This window comes from Lytechinus variegatus, chromosome 8 (genome assembly GCF_018143015.1).
Source record: "Lytechinus variegatus isolate NC3 chromosome 8, Lvar_3.0, whole genome shotgun sequence".
In the NCBI taxonomy this organism is placed as follows: Eukaryota; Metazoa; Echinodermata; class Echinoidea; order Temnopleuroida; family Toxopneustidae; genus Lytechinus; species Lytechinus variegatus.
This window is the reverse complement of record NC_054747.1, coordinates 39,347,273-39,369,709: the sequence shown is the minus strand read 5'-3', so window position 1 is coordinate 39,369,709 and position 22,437 is coordinate 39,347,273. Positions and strand designations below refer to the sequence as shown.

The 22,437-nt window shown below is 37.0% G+C and overlaps 1 protein-coding gene across 1 annotated transcript in view; it reads left to right on the top strand.

The window, feature by feature from the left end:
* Nucleotides 1-11,411: 11,411 nt before the first annotated feature.
* LOC121420485 (short transient receptor potential channel 4-like) overlaps nucleotides 11,412-22,437 on the top strand; it is a 36,425-nt gene continuing 25,399 nt past the window's right edge. The window contains exon 1 of the mRNA XM_041615138.1: nucleotides 11,412-12,121. Within this exon, the coding sequence (XP_041471072.1) occupies nucleotides 11,902-12,121 (220 nt within the window). The 5' untranslated portion in view covers nucleotides 11,412-11,901. The remainder of the gene's footprint in view (nucleotides 12,122-22,437) is intronic.

The following is a 22,437-nucleotide window of genomic DNA, read 5'->3' as shown; positions in this document are numbered from 1 at the left end:
TATCCAACGATGGAATATTGAATGAATAGACTGTCAAAATGACAAAAAATTTAATTACCTTCTCCTCAAAAAAAATCGGGAGAGATAGTAAAAATATTTTATAGTCTGATTTTGTTGATTGCCTTCTTTATATCAATCAATTATGACTCTTTACTTGGATTCAATTGGACGTTGAAACATAAAGCAATGTGCTTATGTGTCCATTTTTTTTTTCAAGTCATGATTTGAACTGAATTAGACTAGATGCACTTACAACTTACTCAGGCACTTTAAAAGCACTTTGACAAATTTATGCTCATTTATTGACATGTTTTTCAAAGGTGTGTGGCTCTTAATCTGTTCTAAATTGTAACTTCTTGTATTTAGCATGGTCGTAGGGGCCACTGGCGGATCCGGGGGAGGGGGGGGGGGCAGCTGACCCGTGCCCCCCTCCACCCCTTGAGAAGCAAAACTAGAATTTATAATGTGAAAATACCGGTAAAACAGAAGTGTGCCCCCCTTTTGAAAATGAAGACTTTGTTCCCTTGTCATTTTTTTTTCTCGTGGACGAAATATCCTTCATTATTGAATAAAAAACTTCCTTCTTTTGTTTAAGAGGAGGGGGGGGGGGGGTTTGTCAATTTTTTCTCAAAAAAATGTGACCAACCTTTGGAAAATCCTGGATGCAAACCTGATAGGGGCTTACCTTGTGTCGGTTTAATATTTTGAAGGAAATTTAATTGGATACTCAGCAGATTACAACCGGAATGATTTTATATAAGCTTCGACCGCGATGTCGCCCTTTTCTGTGCAACCCCAATTAACATTTTGATGAGACTTGTCAGGGATATACCACTTTTACACTTGGTCTGGGACAGGTCTAATCCTCGTGGATTTGAGCTTACTCTACATGTTAATCTATCCCAGGGGCCCGTTGCAGAAAGAGTTGCAATCAATCGCAACTCCAAAAATCATGCGCAACTTGATTTTCAACCAATCAACAGCGCGCATTTGGGACTTGCGATTGATTTTTTTGACTTGCGTTTAAACGCAACTCTTTCTGCAACGGGCCCCTGGTCAGTCAAGAGAACGCGTTGACCCTTTTTGGCAGAAAATGGCATCTTTTAACCTATTCTACGCATAATTTGTCAATGAATTTCATGAAACACTTCTGAAGGAAACTCACTTTGCTAGGAATTCTGAGTGAAAATCACTTGCTAAGCTGCTAACTCATTGACGATGCCTGTCATTTATGACAAAAAGTGATGACAATAACAACTTAATGATTGGCTAATTATTCATCACTATATATACATCGTCACCATAAAGGTTACACTCTAAGAACAGTTAATAAAACGTTTTACCCAATATTGGGCAGAAAGGGAACTTGCTGATGCTTGTTTGCTGGGTATTCTTTCTTTTTTTACCCCATACTGGGCTATTTCAACGCAATTTTGCGTAATATTCACAAAACATTCGGTATCCGTTTACCCAACCAACATGCATGTTCCCTTTTATGCCAATATTGGGTAAACCCTTTTTTTAGAGTGTAGCGATTCCTTCGATTGATTAGAATGATCACCTTTCACCTCCTTGGTCTGTCGCACAGTGATCAGCCATACCGAAACCATCTTATCGCCAAGGAAGGTTCGCTGGAAAAAAAGGGGAAAAACGTTTTTTATATATATAAAAAGCGAAATTGAGAAAATTAGCTTTTCAGAAGAAGTCAGAGGCGGCGGAACGTCCGGCTCATACACTGAAATTGGAGGAGCACCTATTATTTGGCAGACAAAAGGTGCTCCTCCGCAATCTTTGTCCGAGCCCGATTGTCTGCCGCCTCTAGAAGAAGTAATTCTCTTTGTCCATATTACTGTCAAAATTTTGAAGTTGTAAAGTTGACTATAAAACAAAATAGAATAGTTTCTTTGTCACATTTTTTGGGGGGGGAGAACCACTTGGAGTTTCACAAAGATCGTATAGCGTGCACCTCTCCTGCGACTCAAATCGTGTTCATTTGTATTTCTCCTTACCTCTTAAGCTCTCGCTAAGTTTCTTCTTCATTAATTGGGTTATTCATTGTTGATCAATTTTGAGAAGTTACATATTATCAAGCTTAGGATGGACCTTTAAAAAGTCATTAAAAATCTCACACTGTTTATAGGACGCAGATATACTGGGGATCGTTTCATGAAAGGAACCTGTTGGGCGTTTTATTACACAATTACCATGGCTACAGTGCTTCTCAGCCAATCAAAGTCGAGATAAGTTGCCAGATCTGACCAAATATCGGACGAAAATGTTGATGAAACGCACCCCCGATGAGAAAGCGAAATACTACAAAAGGCTTCATGACGACCAAATTGATGAACCAAATTAAGTATCCTTCCTTGCATGCGCTCTAAAAATATTGGGTAAAAATGCGCCATGAGGGTGATCATATGTCCAACCAACATTGGGCATTTTTATTTATCGATTGTGATGAAATTTTTGCCCATTCTAAAGCAATTGCTGCGTATTCTCTAACCTTACTGGACAATATGCTTTCCCATTGGGTAAAATACCGCCCCCAAAATCGTTAGACACATAAATACCCTCGTGCTGGTTAAAATTCTACCCAATATTTTTTTACAGTGTGCTTTAATAATGTTCTTGGTCTTTCCATTTCGATGGCGTTATATTCAGATAAAGCTGTGCATGGAGTTAGGAAATACAATATGTGTATACATTTCGTGGGCAAACAATCCATCTTGATGTTAGCTATGTTTTACAATGAAAAAAAAACACTTAAAGGACAAGTCCACCCCAACAAAAACTCGATTTGAATAAAAAGAGAAAAATTTAATAAGCATATCACTGAAAATTTCATCAAAATCGGATGTAAAATAAGAAAGTTATGGTATTTTAAAGTTTCGCTTCATTTCACAAAACAGTTACATGCACATCTCGGTTGGTATGCAAGTGAGGAACTGATGACATCACTCACTCACTATTTCTTTTGTATTTTATTATATAAAATATGAAATATTTTCATTTTCTCGTCATTGTCATGTGAAATGAAGTTTCAATCCTCCCTGAACATCCATTATTTTAACATTTTGTGCTAGGCAAGGAGGTCCCAATCGTCAAATTCGTAAAAAATGAAATATTGAATAATTCAAACACTAAAAAAACAAAAGAAAAGTGAGTGAGTGGCATCATCGACTCTCTCATTTGGATGTAACAGGCTTTTTCGTATAAATATTTTGTTAAAAATAACCAAAACTTTGAAAAGTCATAACTTTCTTATTTTACATCCGATTTTGATTAAATTTTCGCCATTGTGCTTGTCTGATTTTTCTCTATTGGTTCAAATCTACATTTTTCTGAGGTGGACTTGACCTTTAATGATCAAGACTGCATACGAGAAATGTCTCCCTCTTGCGACAAATGAGCATGCAATGGATCTCATCTGAAAAAAAAAACAAGTTCGTTATCCATGTCTATGATTCACTTGAAATTGAATATGAATGATGTGCTTCATACATGTATCTTATTTTAATTTGTATACATTCTGTTTGTTTTATTTATAGTTTAGCCAGGTCTTCTCCGAAGGTAATCTGCATAGTCATGGTCTTCCCTTCTTGGGCTGGTTACAGGACGATGATGCGACCATCGGATGACCAACTCTCTACATCTGTTCCGTCTTCTCGTTTTCTTAAACCGTATCTTATTTCTTGCAGTAAGATCTTCAACGATGGTGGTACTCGATCCCTTCAGAAGTTTTCTTTGTTTTTTCAGAATTTTTCCCCTTTTCCTGATAATTTGACGATAATTGGGCTTGGTTGCAATGGATTATTCGTTGACTTGGACCCTGGTCGATGTGGTCTATCGTTAATGATCGATGTCCTTCATTATGTCAATCGGTACTCCTTATTTAGACAGGCAAATGTCAGACACTAAAGTTATCGGTATTTTCACTATTTATTTCATTTTCCTCTGGAATACGGAAATATTGTGCCATTGTTACCCCCTGCGATCAAGCATTTCGATTTCGTGATGCGTTAATGTTTTGTTTAGATACCGAATCTCTTTTTTCTTGGCCCGGAATCCATTTTTATTTTGCAAATCGTAGATGGAGCTCTGAATTTCGTCCAAGCGCTCAATTATTATTTTTTTGCAACAGCTCTTCTGACAGCGGAATCAAGAATCTTAAGGCCTGGTCACACCGCCAGAGCGTTGTTGGAGCGGTCGTGGAGCGGTAGGGAAGGAGGGTCGAATTTCGCTCTCAAAATTGGGGAAAAAATAAGAAATCGAAAACACCAATCGAAATTGAAAATGGTAAACGGTAGCGAGCGGTGATGATTTTTTTTCTCTCCGCTCCACGACCGCTCCAACAACGCTCGGGCGGTGTGACCATGCCTTTAAGGTCTGGTCCCGCTCTGGCCAACGGACACAAAAGGTATTCGTTAAGGACACAGTGGACGAGTGAAATTTCGGTGTGGCTCCATCCGTTTTCATCCGCTCCAGAAATGGACAAAAGTAGCCCCCAAAAATGCGAAAACATAACAGAAAAGAGCGGACGTGGGAAATGATTATGTTTTTATCGTAGATGTTAAATTGATGTTCATCGGAAACCTACCCGATGAAAATGGATAGAAGTGGACGACAGCTACGAAGGGGTTACCGGTGGTTTTGAATACTTTATTTGCGAGATACGCTCACATCCTTTCTATAGTTCCGTGCAACTCATTATGCGTTCCATGTACCTTACCTTTCCTGCCTCTTTCAGCTGTCAGCTGCATTGGATGTGAGTTGCGAGAAAGCCAAGGGGACGCAGAGAATATATAGCGGACGTTTAACGGAAGAGAACGGACATGGAACGTTTGTTGGTCGTGTGCGTTGCGGATTTACATCGCACACGGCGCGGGTGAAATCACAGTGGAGGGATACTCGATGGATAGAGCGTATGAAGCACGTATACAATGTGTACATGTACACGACGGACGCATTGCGTTTTCCAACGGATGGCATGACATTTTTCTGATCCACATCCTCACTTCATCCGTTAGTGCAGTGGGACCGGGTCTTTAAGGAATTCCTCATCCTGTAGGAGTTCTTTGATCACTTGGCATGTTACAGCTACCGTTTGTCTAGTGTTCATCGAGCCTGAAGAAGGGAGTGGTCCAACCATTGTTAAAAATAACAAAGTCTAAGCTTAACAAGATGTTGGAATGCGGTTAAGTAGGCATTTTTTCTCAGCTAATATTGTTTAGTACAAAAAAATAGTGAATAATGGATATTATGTTCAGTATTCAAATTCAAATGTAGGAAAGTGCGATAAACTAGAAGTTCTCCTTCGGATTTTATAAACAACAAGACTTCAAGGTCAATGGATCCTCACTGTTTCCTAAACATGGTACTCATTTCACGCACACACACTGAGAAGGTTTAAAATCTTTGATTTTTCCTGGCCTTTTAAACGACAATTGTAAGATTGTCAATCATCATCATCATCTGCTGTAATCTTCAAAGGGTACTGCAACCTATCTCAAGTCAATCTGATATAAGTGATAGCCACAGTCTCTGTACGGTAAATCACGTCCAAGAATCGGTCGAAAAATGGAGGTAAACTCTTAACAGTTTCATTTTGCCGTCTGTGGTTGATTTGAATAGATGGAGAATCAAATTGTAAAGTGATATGCTTATTTCGGTTCTATTTTCGTTCGGGTCGGCTTGTTGCTTGGACAGACTTGTACTTTTGTTAAAACTTTCATGCATGTCCAACAATCTATTGTATGTTTTACTGCTCCATTTGACCTTGTTAAGTGACCTTTGTTCGATCACACCAATTTGTCGCTTTTATTATCATTATTGAAGGATTTTATTAAAATTATCCATTCCCGCAGTCCAAAGACTGAATTGCAATGGTTACAATATATGTACAAGATAAAATAACTAATAAATTAAACACTTTGTTCGAGAAATAAATAGTAAATAAAATAGTTACATGCATGAATAATGTAGTACTGTTTGAAAGGATTATTAATGAGAAATAAAAGTGTATTCACTGGGAATAACAATGCAATCTAGGAAGTATGATATTACTTGAAAGTTATTAAAATTGAATATTATTATACAAGAATGCTTTATTTTGAAATTGTTTGTTTGTATATTGATATTGCACAGGTTTAAAATGAAATTGAATGATGTGGGTTAATATATGGTAAAATAAAATCAAACTAAAGTCATGCAATCTCTACTTTTCTTTTCTTTATTATCTAATAATCTGCAATGCTACCCAATGATTATGCCGATTTGTTGTTCTGCATTTCTTTTCCCCTGTTGTTCTTACTGTTTTTTGATCACCCTAATTCAATATCGCAACTCATTTATTTTTCTTGTTGCCTTTGCAAGGTCGAATGGAGGTCACTCTCTAATATAGGGTATTTATATTGCGCACATATCCCTTGTTAGGTGCTCAAGGCGCTCCTATATTACCTGGCTAAGCTAGGCGTTCATAGCGCACACAGCTTTTTTAAGGAATTACTTCCCATTTACCTCACCTGGGTTGAGTGCAGCACATTGAGGATCAGTTTATTGCTGAAGGAAATTACGCCATGGCTGGGATTAGAACCCACGACCCTCTGTTTCAAACTCCGAAGACTAATCCACTGGGCCCCAACATTTTTGCGTTTATTGTGTACTGACAGGCTCTGTGTATTGACTCTTTATTGTGTATTGACTGGCTGTTTCATATGTATTTTTATTCATATATAGTATATCCCTTGTTTGTATATTTGCGTTTTTTGTCAATTTATATGTCTTCTTTTACCTTGTATTTGCAATTCTGCCTTTGACTGCAACGGGTGTTCTTTTATGTATTAATATAGACATTTATTATATTATTATCATAACAAGTTATAACCCTTCACGCTAATATATATCATTATTATTAAATGACTATTTCCTTTTATTTATGTTTTGATTTTTTATTCTTCTTATATTCATTTTATCATTTATTTCTATCTATTCATTTTTGGAGGGGGGTATTCTTTTGGAATTGGATCTGACCATGCATCCACACAAGCAGACATCTTTTTCCCCCGTAAAAGTATCCGTCTTCGCCTCGGAATAGTTTAATGGAAGGCGCAAAATAAATGCTGACTTGGTGTGCTTATTATTATCATTATTAATATTATTTGTTTATCACGTAATTTTCAGTTCTATTTTGCTGTTGTATTTAATAGTCCGTGAATCGATGCTTTTTGTCAATGCCATTTCATGCAAAACGCCGACGAATTCGTCTTTTTTCATTAGGCCTTGAATATTATAGTGAATCGGTTGACCAACGGTTTTTGGTTGGTTTGCTTGCGGTTCGTGTAAACATCAAATATCTGAATTTGTGTTAATTTGATAGCAAAGAACCCCAACAACTTGTTATTCTGCTTCAATTATTAATTTTGTATATTGTTAATTTTGGCTTGATCTTCATTTGTATTTCGTTAAATAGTCCTTGATAAATATTGGTTTTTTTTTAAACCAACATGTAGGACTTTAGATATACATGTATAGATACTAGGAATAAAGTTCCTTGAAAAAGTGAATGGCCCCAGTGGCAATTTTACATGAATAACAAGTAATTGAGTCATCTGTTAAATCCCTGAATATTATTGCTATATTCTGTACTTATTGTAAACAAACATAATTACCCGTATTCTAAAGTCGGGTTCAACTTGAACTCGGGTTTAAAGGTGTGGTTTAAGTATGGATAGCCGGTTATCACATAAATCACTAACAGTAGAGATATCATATTTCAGCTCATTTGCCTTTCAAATCATTCACAATTCTCTAGGGAGTATAAATAGATGATTGTCTTCACCATCGATGAATAAGAAAAGAGCACGGTAAACATAGGACAAATACAACTTAACCATGTTTATTAAAGTTTTGGCTTCCCATAACTTTAGCACAGAGTTAGACCGTGGTCTAAGTTTAACCTGACTTCAGAATACGGGCCAGTATGAACAAATACATAGGAGAAATGTGAAATGAGGCATCATCCACCCCTTGATACCCCCTCAATAACACGTTTTGTGATACTGATCAGAACTTATGTGATGAGTTTGATGCAGGGTGACCAGATTTCACTAAATGAAATACGGGACAAATAGGCGTCCCGGGAAGGGTTTGTCGGGACGCCGGGACAAAGGAGCAAAATACGGGTCAATCCCGGGAAATACGGGACGTCTGGTCACCCTGATTTGATGTTCTTGGGCCCGTCTTACAAAGAGTTAGGATTGATCCGATCAAACACAACTCCGGCAAGCCAGCAACTTCAAAATCTGTTATGCATGTCTTTTTAACATATTCTAGATATGATGTATATTCATACACTTATCATTTTCGTGACAACTCAGAGTGCTTATTTTTATTTCTTTACAAAGGATATTGTGCACAATTAGCATAGAAAGAAAAAAAAACTTTATGGATTTCAGTTGAGGTTGATCGGATAAATCGCAACTCTTTGTAAGACGGGGTCCGTTCTTTACATTGTTGGCTCTCTCTCGCTCTTCCATCACTGGTCCGTAACGTATTAATTGACGCTCACTACGGTTTGTATTCACTTGGTCTAATGCCAATTTGTCTAATTACCAACTAGTTTACTATCATTTAGTCTACCGTCAGTTCGTCCACTATCCACATGATCTAATTGACATTTCGTCATTTCGTCTGATAACCAGTTGGCTCAATACATATAAACATACAAACATATAATTTTGCACCCCCCACCAATAATTCCGCATGTGCTAAAAATACAATAAGATTGTAATGTTACACAGAAATCAGCAAGCGAGATTGAGATACACAACTCGCTCTTCGTCTAAAATCGTGCTCAAAATGTCCACTTTTGAGATTGGAATATCAAAAAATTTCAGCTCGCGCTTCGCGCTCGCATAATTTCTGTATAAAAAAACCCATACTTTCCATGATTACCAAGGTAAATATGTTCCCATTCTCAGTTCTAAACCTCAAAAGAACTCCCACTTCGATTTGAAATAATCTTTTGTTGGATATATATATATCTTGTTCTTTATTAAAAACGTCCATTAAACTCAATTTTTTTCAGATCGAAATATCAAAATTTTCAGCTCGCGCTTCGCGCTCATATTAATCTGCTGGTGAGATATGTATATATATGTCATTGTTCAAAACTCACCTTCACTCGACAAAGGAATATATAATTGGTATAGTGTCGAAAATCTGTCTATCTGACCGTCAATCGGATCGGGCTCGCCCTAGCTACCAACCGTCTCTGTGGTCTAGTGGTTAAGGCACCGGCGTTCAAAGCTGGGGGCCCGGGTTCGATTCCCGGCAGAGACATTTTTCGGCATCACCAATTTTTCCAAAGGGTAGATAGCTCTGGGGAACCTTGATTTAAGCCACGCCTACCATTGTTCTCTTCATCCATTTCTTTACAATATTTAAATAAAAAAGAGTTGCCAAAAGCTGTTGTACATGTATAACTTTACACATTTGTATTTCTTCTCCCATATGTGTACTGTATCGAAGCAATAGCTTTGATCCAGCTGAGGCATGGCGGCTTGTCATTGTTCAAAACTCACCTTCACCCGACAAAGGAATATATAATTGGTATAGTGTCGAAAATCTGTCTATCTGACGGTCAATCGGATCGGGCTCGCCCTAGCTGCTAACCGTCTCTGTGGTCTAGTGGTTAAGGCACCGGCGTTCAAAGCTGGGGGCCCGGGTTCGATTCCCGGCAGAGACATTTTTTCGGCATCACCAATTTTTCCAAAGGGTAGATAGCTCTGGGGAACCTTGATTTAAGCCACGCCTACCATTGTTCTCTTCATCCATTTCTTTACAATATTTAAATAAAAAAGAGTTGCCAAAAGCTGTTGTACATGTATAACTTTACACATTTGTATTTCTTCTCCCATATGTGTACTGTATCGAAGCAATAGCTTTGATCCAGCTGAGGCATGGCGGCTTGTCATTGTTCAAAACTCACCTTCACCCGACAAAGGAATATATAATTGGTATAGTGTCGAAAATCTGTCTATCTGACAGTCAATCGGATCGGGCTCGCATTAGCTGCTAACCGTCTCTGTGGTCTTGTGGTTAAGGCACCGGCGTTCAAAGCTGGGGGCCCGGGTTCGATTCCCGGCAGAGACATTTTTTCGGCATCACCAATTTTTCCAAAGGGTAGATAGCTCTGGGGAACCTTGATTTAAGCTACGCCTACCATTGTTCTCTTCATCCATTTCTTTACAATATTTAAATAAAAAAGAGTTGCCAAAAGCTGTTGTACATGTATAACTTTACACACACACACACATATATATATATATGTGTGTGTGTGTGTGTATACTTGTATTCGTACACATTTATATAGGCATATGTGTGTGTATGTGTGTGAGTTTGTATGTTTTGTGTGATCGAGCGCCTTTGGAAAATTGAATCATGATTGTGCAAAATGAATAAAAATAAAATGGGTATTATTACATCCATTGTAGGTACCCAAATAGGTATTATCTATGATACAAAATGGCAATAGACGAACTGGTGATTAAACGAATTGATGATTAGACCAAATGGTTGATAGACGAAACGTTGATGGACGAAATAGCTCATACTAAATGAGGGTAGACCATTTGATGAGTGGACGAGCTGGAAATAGTCGAATTGACAATTAACCCTGACTACCTACTTTGCGCTTTTGGGAAAGGTGCATGAAAAAACTCGATTGTATTGCTTTTAAGATAATAATCGAAATGATCATTTGTTAAGCACTTATGACAAATTGCGTCCTAAGCGCTTAAAGAAAGCAAATGATAATTACTTGCAATTCTTATGTACTGTTAATGTACAACTTGAAGCGTTTTAGATTATACTTTAGCATTTCTAACATGTCTGTGAATATTTATTATTTTGTCACATTCGAGAGTTTTAATTTATCTATTAAATCTCGTCAGGATTGAAATGCCACCAGACATGGAGGAAAAAAAATGGTTTTCAACAAAAGGACAAACACAATGATTTGAGCTACCCCAAAAAACGCTTCACGCATGGATATTTGCAACATGCCACTTTATTATTAGCATGATGTTGATCGCATTGTACTAGTCCAAGGCCCTCATATCACAAAGGCTAGCAATCAATCATCAATTTGAAAAGCCCAATTTATTGGCTTTTCAAATCATGAGCTAATAATTTTTCAAGTGTCAAAACATGCCTAAGGCAAAAAAAATCTGAAGAGCTGAGAGAGAGAGTGGACATTCTGACATTTTCCAAACGAAATTGCAATTTTGAGATAAAATTTTGAGGGACTTTGAAATATCAATTAGAAGATAATTTCGTATTGCACCCTTTTACTATTTTTCTTTGGTTTTGACATTTTCAGGATCAAGCGTCTCCAAAACCCCGATATATCTAACCTACATCAAAAGGAGTTTACACGCCCCGAAACTTGATTCCTACAAGTATTGTTGAAGTAATCGCTACAAGAATCGTACTGGAAAAGGCGATGACTTAAGCTTAGGTGCATACTCTAATACGGTAGAACGCCATCTCTCTCCCGAGCTCGATGTTCAAAGTACCGCTTTGGCATTCGCTGCATCGATGAGGTTTGCTGGTTTGTTGCAGCGCTTGAGTGCATTCACCCACGAGCCCAACATAAGATCAGACAGTCCTTCCTATTCATCTATTCGATCGGATCGTCGGTGAACCTATAAGAGTCGGAATGCTCCCATTGTTCCTGAAACTGGCAACATCTCTATATAATTTTCCACATTCATACTATTTTGGTAATTTCCCATGTTAGACAGTGTGGTTTTGTTGCTCTAATCATTCGGGTGATCCTGTAATAAACGATTAATGTGTAGTTGTTGACTCGACACCTAGTCCTTAGAAGGGTGATAGACTATGGATGACATGAAAGAAGGAACCGAACTTGTTGAACAACCGGCTGGCGGCACCGAAGAACTCGGCGGTAAGGATGCGTTTTTCCAGGCAGCGGAGAACGGTGATGTGGCAACTCTGAAGGTGCTGTTGGCGAATCGTAATGAACTTGGATTTGACGTCAACGATCGGAATGAATCCGGATATACAGCAATGCAGATTGCTATTATGGAAGGTTATGTAGGTAAGTATCAGGGGTATGTTTCACAGAGATTTAAGCATGGATCAGAGTCGCACTTAAATTCCTAGTTGCCTGCGATCTAAAAAGAATAACTTCATTGGTCGGATTATGCCAAGAGGACGCGCACTACTGCGCATTGATAAATGAGAATGCGCGTTGCATATCATGTGCGCGACGGCATTTAAGTGCGTCTCTAAGGGGTTGTTGCTAGAAAATATTTGCGATCAATTGAAAATATTATGTCGCAATTTTACAACTGATAGCTCAACGTTAACTGTAGCAAATCAGATTAAACTTCTTGTTTCAAGGAGCAGATTAGCAATCAATCACTAATTTGCAATTATCTGCAAGAAATATGATTGATTTAGGGACCAAAAATTGACTTGCAATTGATGGCAAGTTTCTTGCAACACCACATAAGTCATATCTAAATCTTTGTGAAACACCCAGATAATTTTTAAGGATTAGTATGCTTTGAGCACTTTGAAATTTGAAAATAGGCTTTTCTCTATCAGCTACGTAAAACAAATGCTGGCACGTCGAGACACATCCCTCTCGGGGGGGGGGATGCTGTTGAAGTCACACCCTTTTGCCATATGTTGTATATTGCCTAATTATTGGACATTACTATTTTGGAGCAACCGGGTATACATCCACATTAATTGCTTTGAACCACTTGGAGATGAAAGAGTAGAGTTTGTTCGACCAGATTTTAAAAGAAGCGACACATCGAAGCGTACCTCTTACTGAAGGGGGGGGGGGTTGAAGTCACCAACTCATTTTGCTTATATCATCATATTGCCAATTTATTTTAAAATTCACCATTTTGGACCCCACATTGAGGCAAAAAAAAGCATTTGTGCTTTATGGTACACCCCATTTGAGTGATTTGAAACCACTTTAAGAGTAGAGTTCGTTCTACCAGCTAAAAATAAAGAAGCACTGATACATCAGACCCTTTCCCTCTCGGAGCTGTCGAAGTCGCCCCCCCCCCCTTTATTTACGTATATTGCCTTTTTATTCGAAAATTCACCATTTTGGACCCCCGATTGAGGCAAAAAGGTGCTTCTTAATTAGGGTAAAGAATTGTTTTTCTTAAAACCAATTGAAAAGGAAATAGTAAGCTTTGCTCTATCAGCTTCATATAAAAAAGAGCTAACCCATCGGAGCCTACCCCCTTCAAGGGACTGTCGAAATCACCCACCTTTGCATATATCTATTGGAAAATTCTTCGTTTTGGAGCCTCTGTTGAGGCACAAAAGCGTTGTGATATAGAGTTATGCTACCTTTACTGCCTTAAATACTTCAGGTTTTGCACTATCAGCTTCATAGAGGAGTGCTGAAAAATAAAAGCCTACCCCCTTCAGGGGGTGTTGAAATCACTCCACCCCTTTTGCATTATTGCCTATTTGTTGGACAATTCACCATTTTGTCGCCCCCATCAAGAAAAAATGTCATTTATAATATATAGTTCTACTAATTTTACAGCCTTGAAACTACTTGGAAAGGAAATATTTTTTTTTTACATGTAAAGAAGTGCTTGCAAATAAGAGCCTATCCGCTCCGGGGGGGGGGGGGGTGAACTGTCGGAATCGCCCCACCCCTTTAGCTTTATTACCTTTTTACTGGAAAATTCACCATTTTGAACCCCATTGAAGCAGCAATGCGTTTCTGCCACTTTTACTGCCTTAAACTATTTGGGGAGGAAAGAATATGTTTTGCTCTATCAACTACATAAGAAGTGCTGGCAAATGAAAGTATACCCCCTTTCATTGGCAGTCGAAATCACCCCAACCATTTTTTTTTGGCATTATTGCCTATTCATTGGAATACTAATCATTTTGGAGCACCCATTGACAAGATTGAGGCAAAAAGACGTTTCTAATACATATACTGTAGGTCTGCCACTTTTACTGCCTTAAAACCACTTGGAGAGGAAATAGTAGGCTTTCCTCTATCAGCTTGATATGAAGACGTGGCTCTACTAACTACCAGAAACGCCCTTTTTGTCCCAACGGGAGCTACAAAATGGCAAATTTTCCAATAAATTCGATGAATTTGTAAGAGGTGTTTCTTCTACAGTCCCCTTAAGGTGGTAACAATTCATTACATGTAGCTGAAAGAGGAAAGCCTAGTCTTTCCTCTGAAAGGGGTTTCAAGAAAAGGAAATTTGGCGTTTTATACAGCAGGAATAAATACTGCCTCAGTGGGGGCTAAAAATGGTGAATTTTCAAATAATTGAAGCCGACTTGAGTGTACACACAATTGCAGGCCTTGGGCCATATGTATCAGGGGGAATAATGATCTCAATTCGGCTTCAAATTCGCACTCGTGAAGGCGGCTCCTGCTGAACGTTGGAAGCGGCTTCAAACACGACGCATCCGGGGCATCGGTGACTCGTCATTTAAGGGCGTATGGGAATAAGGACAAAATTGATTATTCAAGCGCAAATTAATTTCGAGCGAAAAAAGGAGCCACATAATAAAGCAAATAATTACATAAATATCGCGGAAAATTTATTTTTTTTCATTCAAATAGAATGTACGTCTTGATTATTTTGGTAAAATTAATTAAAGTAAAACGAGTTTTAGACCAACTGGTTATGAGACGAAATGGTCGTAGATCAACTGGTGATTAGATGAAGTCATGATCGGACCAAATGGTTGTTAAACGAAATGTTGATGGACGGAATGGCATTAAACGAAATAAAGGTAGACCTTTAATAAAGGTAGAATAATAGTGGTGAGTAGACGAGTTGGCAGTGGACGAATTGGCAATAAGCCAGTTCGTAGTTCCTTTCTGCGCATGATCAAAAGATTCTACGCATGATCAGAAGAAGGTCATTTGTAATAAAGTGACATGGTGATTTAAAACCTAATGAGATAAGCACCAACTTTGATGTCTTGATTATTCATATATTCTTTTAAATTGTTTTCATTTACATTAAAAAAAAACAACAATGCTTCCACGAACGACGGGTATTTCACAGTTTGCAAAGTATATTGTGCAACATGCTAAGATATGCATTCAAAGTAGGAATTCATTTTTATGCTATTCTAGTCACCTGGTCTATTCATTGTCTTCATCCTGCTATGTAAGGCAAGCTTACGTAATATCTTGCTTTGAAATCTGCCTGTCATGATGGAAGAAATTAAAGGTCATTTGACCAAAATTGTCCATGAAGTAACTACGAACTCGTCTATTTACCGTTCCTCTTTGGTGTCAATTTTTCGAAATGAAAAAAGTACTTGTGATGCCTATTCTTAATCAATTATGATATGAAGGTTCTAATACTGGTAAAATTAACAAAAATTACAGCTCTCAATTTCGAAATACTTCTCTTCTCTCAGACTTGGTTGTTTATCATTCGTCTTTGCTTTGTAGATAAAAAAGCGAGAATAATAACAAAAATAAAATTATGAATGCCTGATTGCATAGATCACGGTGGAATGAATTGAAGTTATGTGTTTTTGAGCACGATATAGGCGTAAAGGTAACCACCACTTCTTTGACATAACACATTGAATTGATTCAATCATTTTTTACTAACATTTTTATCAAACCCCTTTTCACAGATATTGATAAATTTGAGCGATATCCAGCCTCTACACTTTACAAAGTGAAATCTTAAGTCAACAATTGAAAGGCTGGGGGAGAGACAACCTATTAACAATATTATATTCGACCAGACATAAACTTTAAGATGAATCCAATGATTTAAGTGTTGGTCAAACCATTTTAAGAAGTAAGTGGAACATTTAAAAAAGGCTGGCACTCCTCCAACTTTTCATTATTTCATTTTCTTAGAGCGTAGCATGGACAAACCGTTTTGTTGCTGAAATCCCATTGCCAAGCGTGACCCGTTGTTATTACATAATCCTGTCACTTTGCTAGATCATTAACTCATTCATTGTTTAGATATTTCCTCCATTAATGTTTATGAGGGATTCATTATTATGCATAATCTTTGCAACCACCAGCACAGTTATGAATGCATAAAAGTGAATGCATTTAAGTGCGCAGAAGGGCATACAATAATTAGGTATTAACAATGAAAAAGATATCGGCAAGTTATTAAACAGAAATAATCCCATGTACAATGACTTTGGATACTCTTACCGTAAAGGTAAATAATTGGAGAGTTTTTATTTTTCAGATTGATTATTTGTTTATTCGTTTAGTCATATGCTTGTTTACTTATTATACAGTATATACATATTTCTTTGGAAGTAAATAAAATTGGGTATGCTACACAGCAAAAACTGTGGTGTTAAGCGGTGTACATAGATGACCACACCAGTTATTTACACTGGTGTTAAATTGGTGGTGTTAGTTTTACACCTAAAGGTGTTATTACAACACCTTTTTATTGTTACATTTACACTCTTTGGTGTTATGTTTAATCTCTAGGGTGTAATTTTAACACATCAGGGTGTGGTCCTCTATTAACACCAATTGGTGTCAGTTTAAACACCACAGTTTTACAGTGTAGAAAGCATGATTCCCCATCAGTGTTTTGGAGCAAGAGTACATCAGATGATGAGCGGAGACTTTGTGTATCAGAATGATATGTGGGGAAGAAAGAATAAACCGACGGATGTTAATAGTAAAATAATTTGATTTCAAAGAAGCAAATTCATTCCAAGAAGAGTTTTGACAGTGTAGTATCATGAAGACCGACTGAAATCAAAATCTTTCTCACACCTAATCGTCTCTGCGTATAATACCTTGATGCGTTTAATATTCAAGTATTGTACACCTTTATATAATATCAGAACAAACACGTCTCTTGTGAACGCCCCGAAAACCTGTTTTTCCTTTGTTACCTATTTGCGAAGAGTACCACGGGGACAAGGTCGATGTCTGGTTTTGTGAAGATATTTCCGAGTGAGGATAGAGGCCACCGTCTTTTCAGTCCGCTCCTTTCATTTCTCAACTGGCCAGTGATTTGTAAATAAAAATTGCATTATTTTATTAAACGGTATTGTTTTCGTTCGGTACCGCCGAGTATTGAAATCAACCAAGGTATTTTTTTTTCTTTACCACTTTACTATGGATTCCTTTCCCCATTTTCTCAATTGTCTGGTTTTGTGAAGATATTTCCGAGTGAGGATAGAGGCCACCGTCTTTTCAGTCCGCTCCTTTCATTTCTCAACTGGCCAGTGATTTGTAAATAAAAATTGCATTATTTTATTAAACGGTATTGTTTTCGTTCGGTACCGCCGAGTATTGAAATCAACCAAGGTATTTTTTTTTCTTTACCACTTTACTATGGATTCCTTTCCCCATTTTCTCAATTGTCTGGTTTTGTGAAGATATTTCCGAGTGAGGATAGAGGCCACCGTCTTTTCAGTCCGCTCCTTTCATTTCTCAACTGGCCAGTGATTTGTAAATAAAAATTGCATTATTTTATTAAACGGTATTGTTTTCGTTCGGTACCGCCGAGTATTGAAATCAACCAAGGTATTTTTTTTTCTTTACCACTTTACTATGGATTCCTTTCCCCATTTTCTCAATTATCACCAATCCCTATCGCTGCTATCATGATTTTCGTCTATATTAGTTTCTAATATGACCATAACATGCAGTGATGTTGTATAAATCAATGCATGACATGGCCCTAACAAACTGAAAGAAGTGTTTACAACATGTCACCTCGCTACTGATGACTGTGACAAGACATGCTGTAAAGGATACATTGCGAAAACCCACATTCAGGACAGATTCGTACAAGCATAGTCCTTCCTTTTTAGAAACTACAGTCATGCCAGTATAAAACCAACTTGAAAGTTGTATTAAAATGTCATCTATTTTGCAAAGTTGTAAATACGAGCTGAAATCTATGGTATCTGCAGATGAGGTGTAAATAAATTCCTAGGATATATAGCATATGTAAATTTAAAGAAAACTACTAGGCCTCTTTTTTTAGTTATGGTACATGTCAATATATCATTTCTCAGCGGTCTTGTGAGCAATCAAAATGTGGTGAAAAATGTAAATATTATATAGGAATTGTTGGTATCGGTGTTGACAGGTAACCATTCTCCCACTTTTGATACTTGGTGATTTTCTTTTCGTTCTAATTTATTTTTGTTAGTTTATTTGAGTCAAATTGTCAAAGTTTATTATAAATGAACAAAAGGCCCAAGGATACCACTGATTTTTCTTATAACATGTTTGTGCCTATACAAATTGTGTATTTCTATTATGTATTATATCTTGTTTTCACTTGCCTATTATTATCAATGATACTGTTTGTTATTCTTTCTTTTGTTAACAGAGCCACATGGAAGACCACTAAGTTGGTGATATATGCCACCCTGTAAAATACCACAAATGCATAACTTGATGAATTTTTTGTTGTTGATATTACCATAGATATAACCATCACTCTGTAGATTAACTATTTTGCTTTATAATCACCATAATTATTGGTAACAAGGAGTTTGGAGATCAGAGGTATAGGTTTTGTATTGCCTTCAGCTTTTGGTCAAACACTACCATGATGCGCGCCATGACTAGTAAATAACTCTAACTTTAAATTGCCCTGGCATTGCTCTGGGGAGGGGGTGGAATCCTCTTCTCTTATTTGATCATCCTAAACGTTTCATTATATCAATTACTAACTCCTAACAGACAAAGGTGTTGAAAGTGGTGGGGTCAGGCTCATCACCTTTTCATCACGTTTTATATGTATATATGTATATATATATATATATATATATATATATATATATATATATATATATATATATATATATACATATATAATATGATATGAGGCTACAAACGGTATATTACATTTAGCAATAGGAATTAAGTTGGACTTTGAATGCAAGGACCTTTTCACACGTTAGTTTCATCTACTCTGATACTTAATTGGAGTTGCTATCATCGCTAAGTCCTTGGGCATGCTCTATGATAAATCTGTATGATTTTCTCACCTGGATTTTTTGAATACTCCTGCTCATGAGTGAGGTCATAAAAACAAACCAGGGAGATGGAGGGAGATGCAAACATAGAAAGAGTGAACGAGAGAGGACAGGGAGAAAGAGCGAGAGAAAGTGATATGTGCATATTATTATACGCAAATGCACATTTGTGTGTGTGTGTGTGTGAGAGAGAGAGAGAGGGGGATGATCGCTGTGTTTATTTTCAATATTGTATCTTCCAGCACATTACAGAGGCAGTGATGTCTGTTTATGATTTTAATGCTTCCTGTATACCACTAAGTAATATTTCCCCTTTTTATTAAAAAAACACCTTTTTTATACTGTGCTATAATGCTTATATAGAACACAATAATACAAATTTTTGATGGTCCACTGCCTTCCATTCTTTATATGTGTGTACCTCGCCGTTCAACTATCAGACGATGGCAATGATGTACTATCATGTAAGGCATGCTTATAGATTTTTCTATTATTGATATGTTTGCATTTGTTATGTGCATCCAAAGTATCATTGAAAAAAATTCTTAAGGCTTTTAAAGTTCGTTTAGGTGAATCGAGCAAAGCAAATCACAAAAGAAACCACATAGGTATTATTTAAGTTATCTTCTACCCTTTTCCCAAAAGCTTCAAGCGCTTTTTTAATAATGGCACTATCTGCAAACATATTTTCCCTTCTATATAATAAATTTGAAGTACAGACAAAAATGTCTCACCGATCACCCTATGGGTGCGCATTACGGTATTTACAACTCACGTTCTTCTTGGTTACCATTATATTTGTCAGTTTTTAAGTGGTGTTATTATTATTTTTTATGTTTTTGTGGGGGATTCTGTAGCCACTTTGGTTAATTTTAATTCAATTAAATTAACATGTTTTTTGAAAATTCGTTTCTGTTAATTTTTTTATATGATAAAGAGCTACGATTCGCCGCCGCCGTCGTCGTCGACGACATCCATTCCCCCTAAATACGATGGTTTTCGGATTTAAGGTGATACACTTTTTACGGGTCTGTGGTTTATCACTTTAGATTAATGTATATTTGAGCAGAAGTGTAGCAAACAAACACTCTATTCAAGGATCTAGCTGCGGATCTGGAATTTGTTATATGTTTTCTTTTTTTAATATTTGAGGATACAGGGCCTATTGCATTGAAATCAATTGAAAGTAGAATGGAAGGGAAAAAATGAAAGGTGTGTATTCGTGCGAAAGAGTTCAGACTGTCCTCGTACCATTATGGAGCAAGGCTAGTCGATGGGTAATACTGTGCGTTAATTGAATCTTGCGTAACATGAAATTGGTTTTAAAAAAAGATGTTAAAAATAGCCCTTTCTAAACAGATGTTTTAACGTGTCATTTACTTGATCAATGTCGATGGTGATGGAAAGATATTCTTTCATTTCGAATTATTCCCCATCATACATCGACTTGGTGGGATTTTGTTTTATTTGTCAAAGTTGAATGTCGTCATGGCGAGATACGCTATCATGCAAGTCGGATTGTGCATGTTATGATGTTATACTATAATATCACTTTGGTCGAAAAAAAAACATGACAAGGAGAGCTACGCTGAGGCCGATGTATCTTGCCCAGCTGTCTGTCATGATTCTTATGATGATGATTGTATACATTAGTCACGAGAACCTAAATTGTACTTTTCACCAGGTTTCCTTCATTTTAACAACTTTCCCCATTCCCAGACATTAGAAACCACTCGGATATTTGTGCGATAGTGTGATTACTTCCCCTGGGGCCTGTGTCATAAAACTTTTTACCTGAGAAGACTCTGGTAAAAACTGTGAACTGTGTGAGAGAGGGGGGGAGAGGTGGGCGATGAGCGCTTTGCTTATTTTCAATATTGTATCTTACAGCACATTACAGAGGCAGTGATGTCTGTTTATGATTTTAGTGCTTCTTGTATACCACTTTGTAATATTTCCCCTTTTTATTAAAAAACACCTCTTTTATACTGTGCTATAATGCTTATATAGAACACAATAATACACATTTTCGATGGTCCACTGGCTTCCATTATTTCTATGTGTGTGATTCGCCGTTCAACTATCAGACGGTGGCAATGATGTACTAAGATGTAAGGCATGCGTTACAGATCTTTCTATTATTGATATGTTTGCATTTGTTATATGCATCCAAAGTATCATTGAAAAAATTCTTAAGGCTTTTAAAGTTCGTTTAGGTGAATCGAGCAAAGCAAATCACAAAAGAAACCACATAGGTATAATTTGAGATATTTTCTACCCTTTTCCCAAAAGCTTCAAGCGCTTTTTTTTAATAATGGCACTGTCTGCAAACATATTTTCCCTTCTATATAATAAATTTGATGTACAGACAAAAAATGTCCCACCGATCACCCTATGGGTGTGCATTACGGTATTTAGAACTCTTCTTCTTGGTTACCATAATATTTGTCAGTTTTTTAGTTGTGTTATTATTATTTTTTCTTTTTTGTGGGGGATCCTGTAGCCACTTTGGTTAATTTCAATTCAATTAAGTTAACATGTTTTTTCGTAATTCGTTTTATATAGATATATATATATATATATATATATATATATATATATATGATAAAGAGCTACGATTCGCCGCCGCCGTCGTCGTCGACATCCATTCCTCCCTTAATACGATGGTTTTCGGAGTTAAGGTGTTACACTTTTTACAGGTCTGTGGTAATATATTTGAGCGGGAGTCTAGCAAACAAACGCTCTATTCAAGGATTAAGCATCAGATCGAGATTTTGTTATGTTTTTTTTATATTTGAGGATACAGGGCCTATTGCATTGAAATCAATTGAAAGTTGAAGGGAAGGACACAAATTGAAAGGTATGGATTCTTACGAAAGAGCCCTGTCCTCGTACCATTATGGAGCAAGGCTAGTCGATGGGTGAATACTGAGCGTTATTTGAATCTTGCGTAACATGAAATGGGTTTTTTTAAAAAATGTAAAAATTGCCCTTTCTAAACAGATGTTTTAACGTGTCATGTACTTGATCAATGTCGATGGTGATGGAGAGATATTCTTTCATGTCGAATTACTCCCCATCATACATCGACTTGGTGGGATTTTGTTTTATTTGTCAAAGTTGACTTGTTAAAAGTTGAATGTCGACATGGCGAAATACGTTATCATGCAAGTCGGATTGTGCATGTTATACTATATTCATCGCTTTTGTCGAAAAAAAAACATGACAAGGAGAGCTACGTTGAGGCCGATATATCTTGCCCAGCTGCCTTTCATGATACTTATGACGATGATTGTATACAATAGTCATGAGAACGTAAATTGTACTTTTCACCAGTTTTCCCTCATTTTAACCACGTTCCCCATTCCCAGACGTTAGAAACCATTC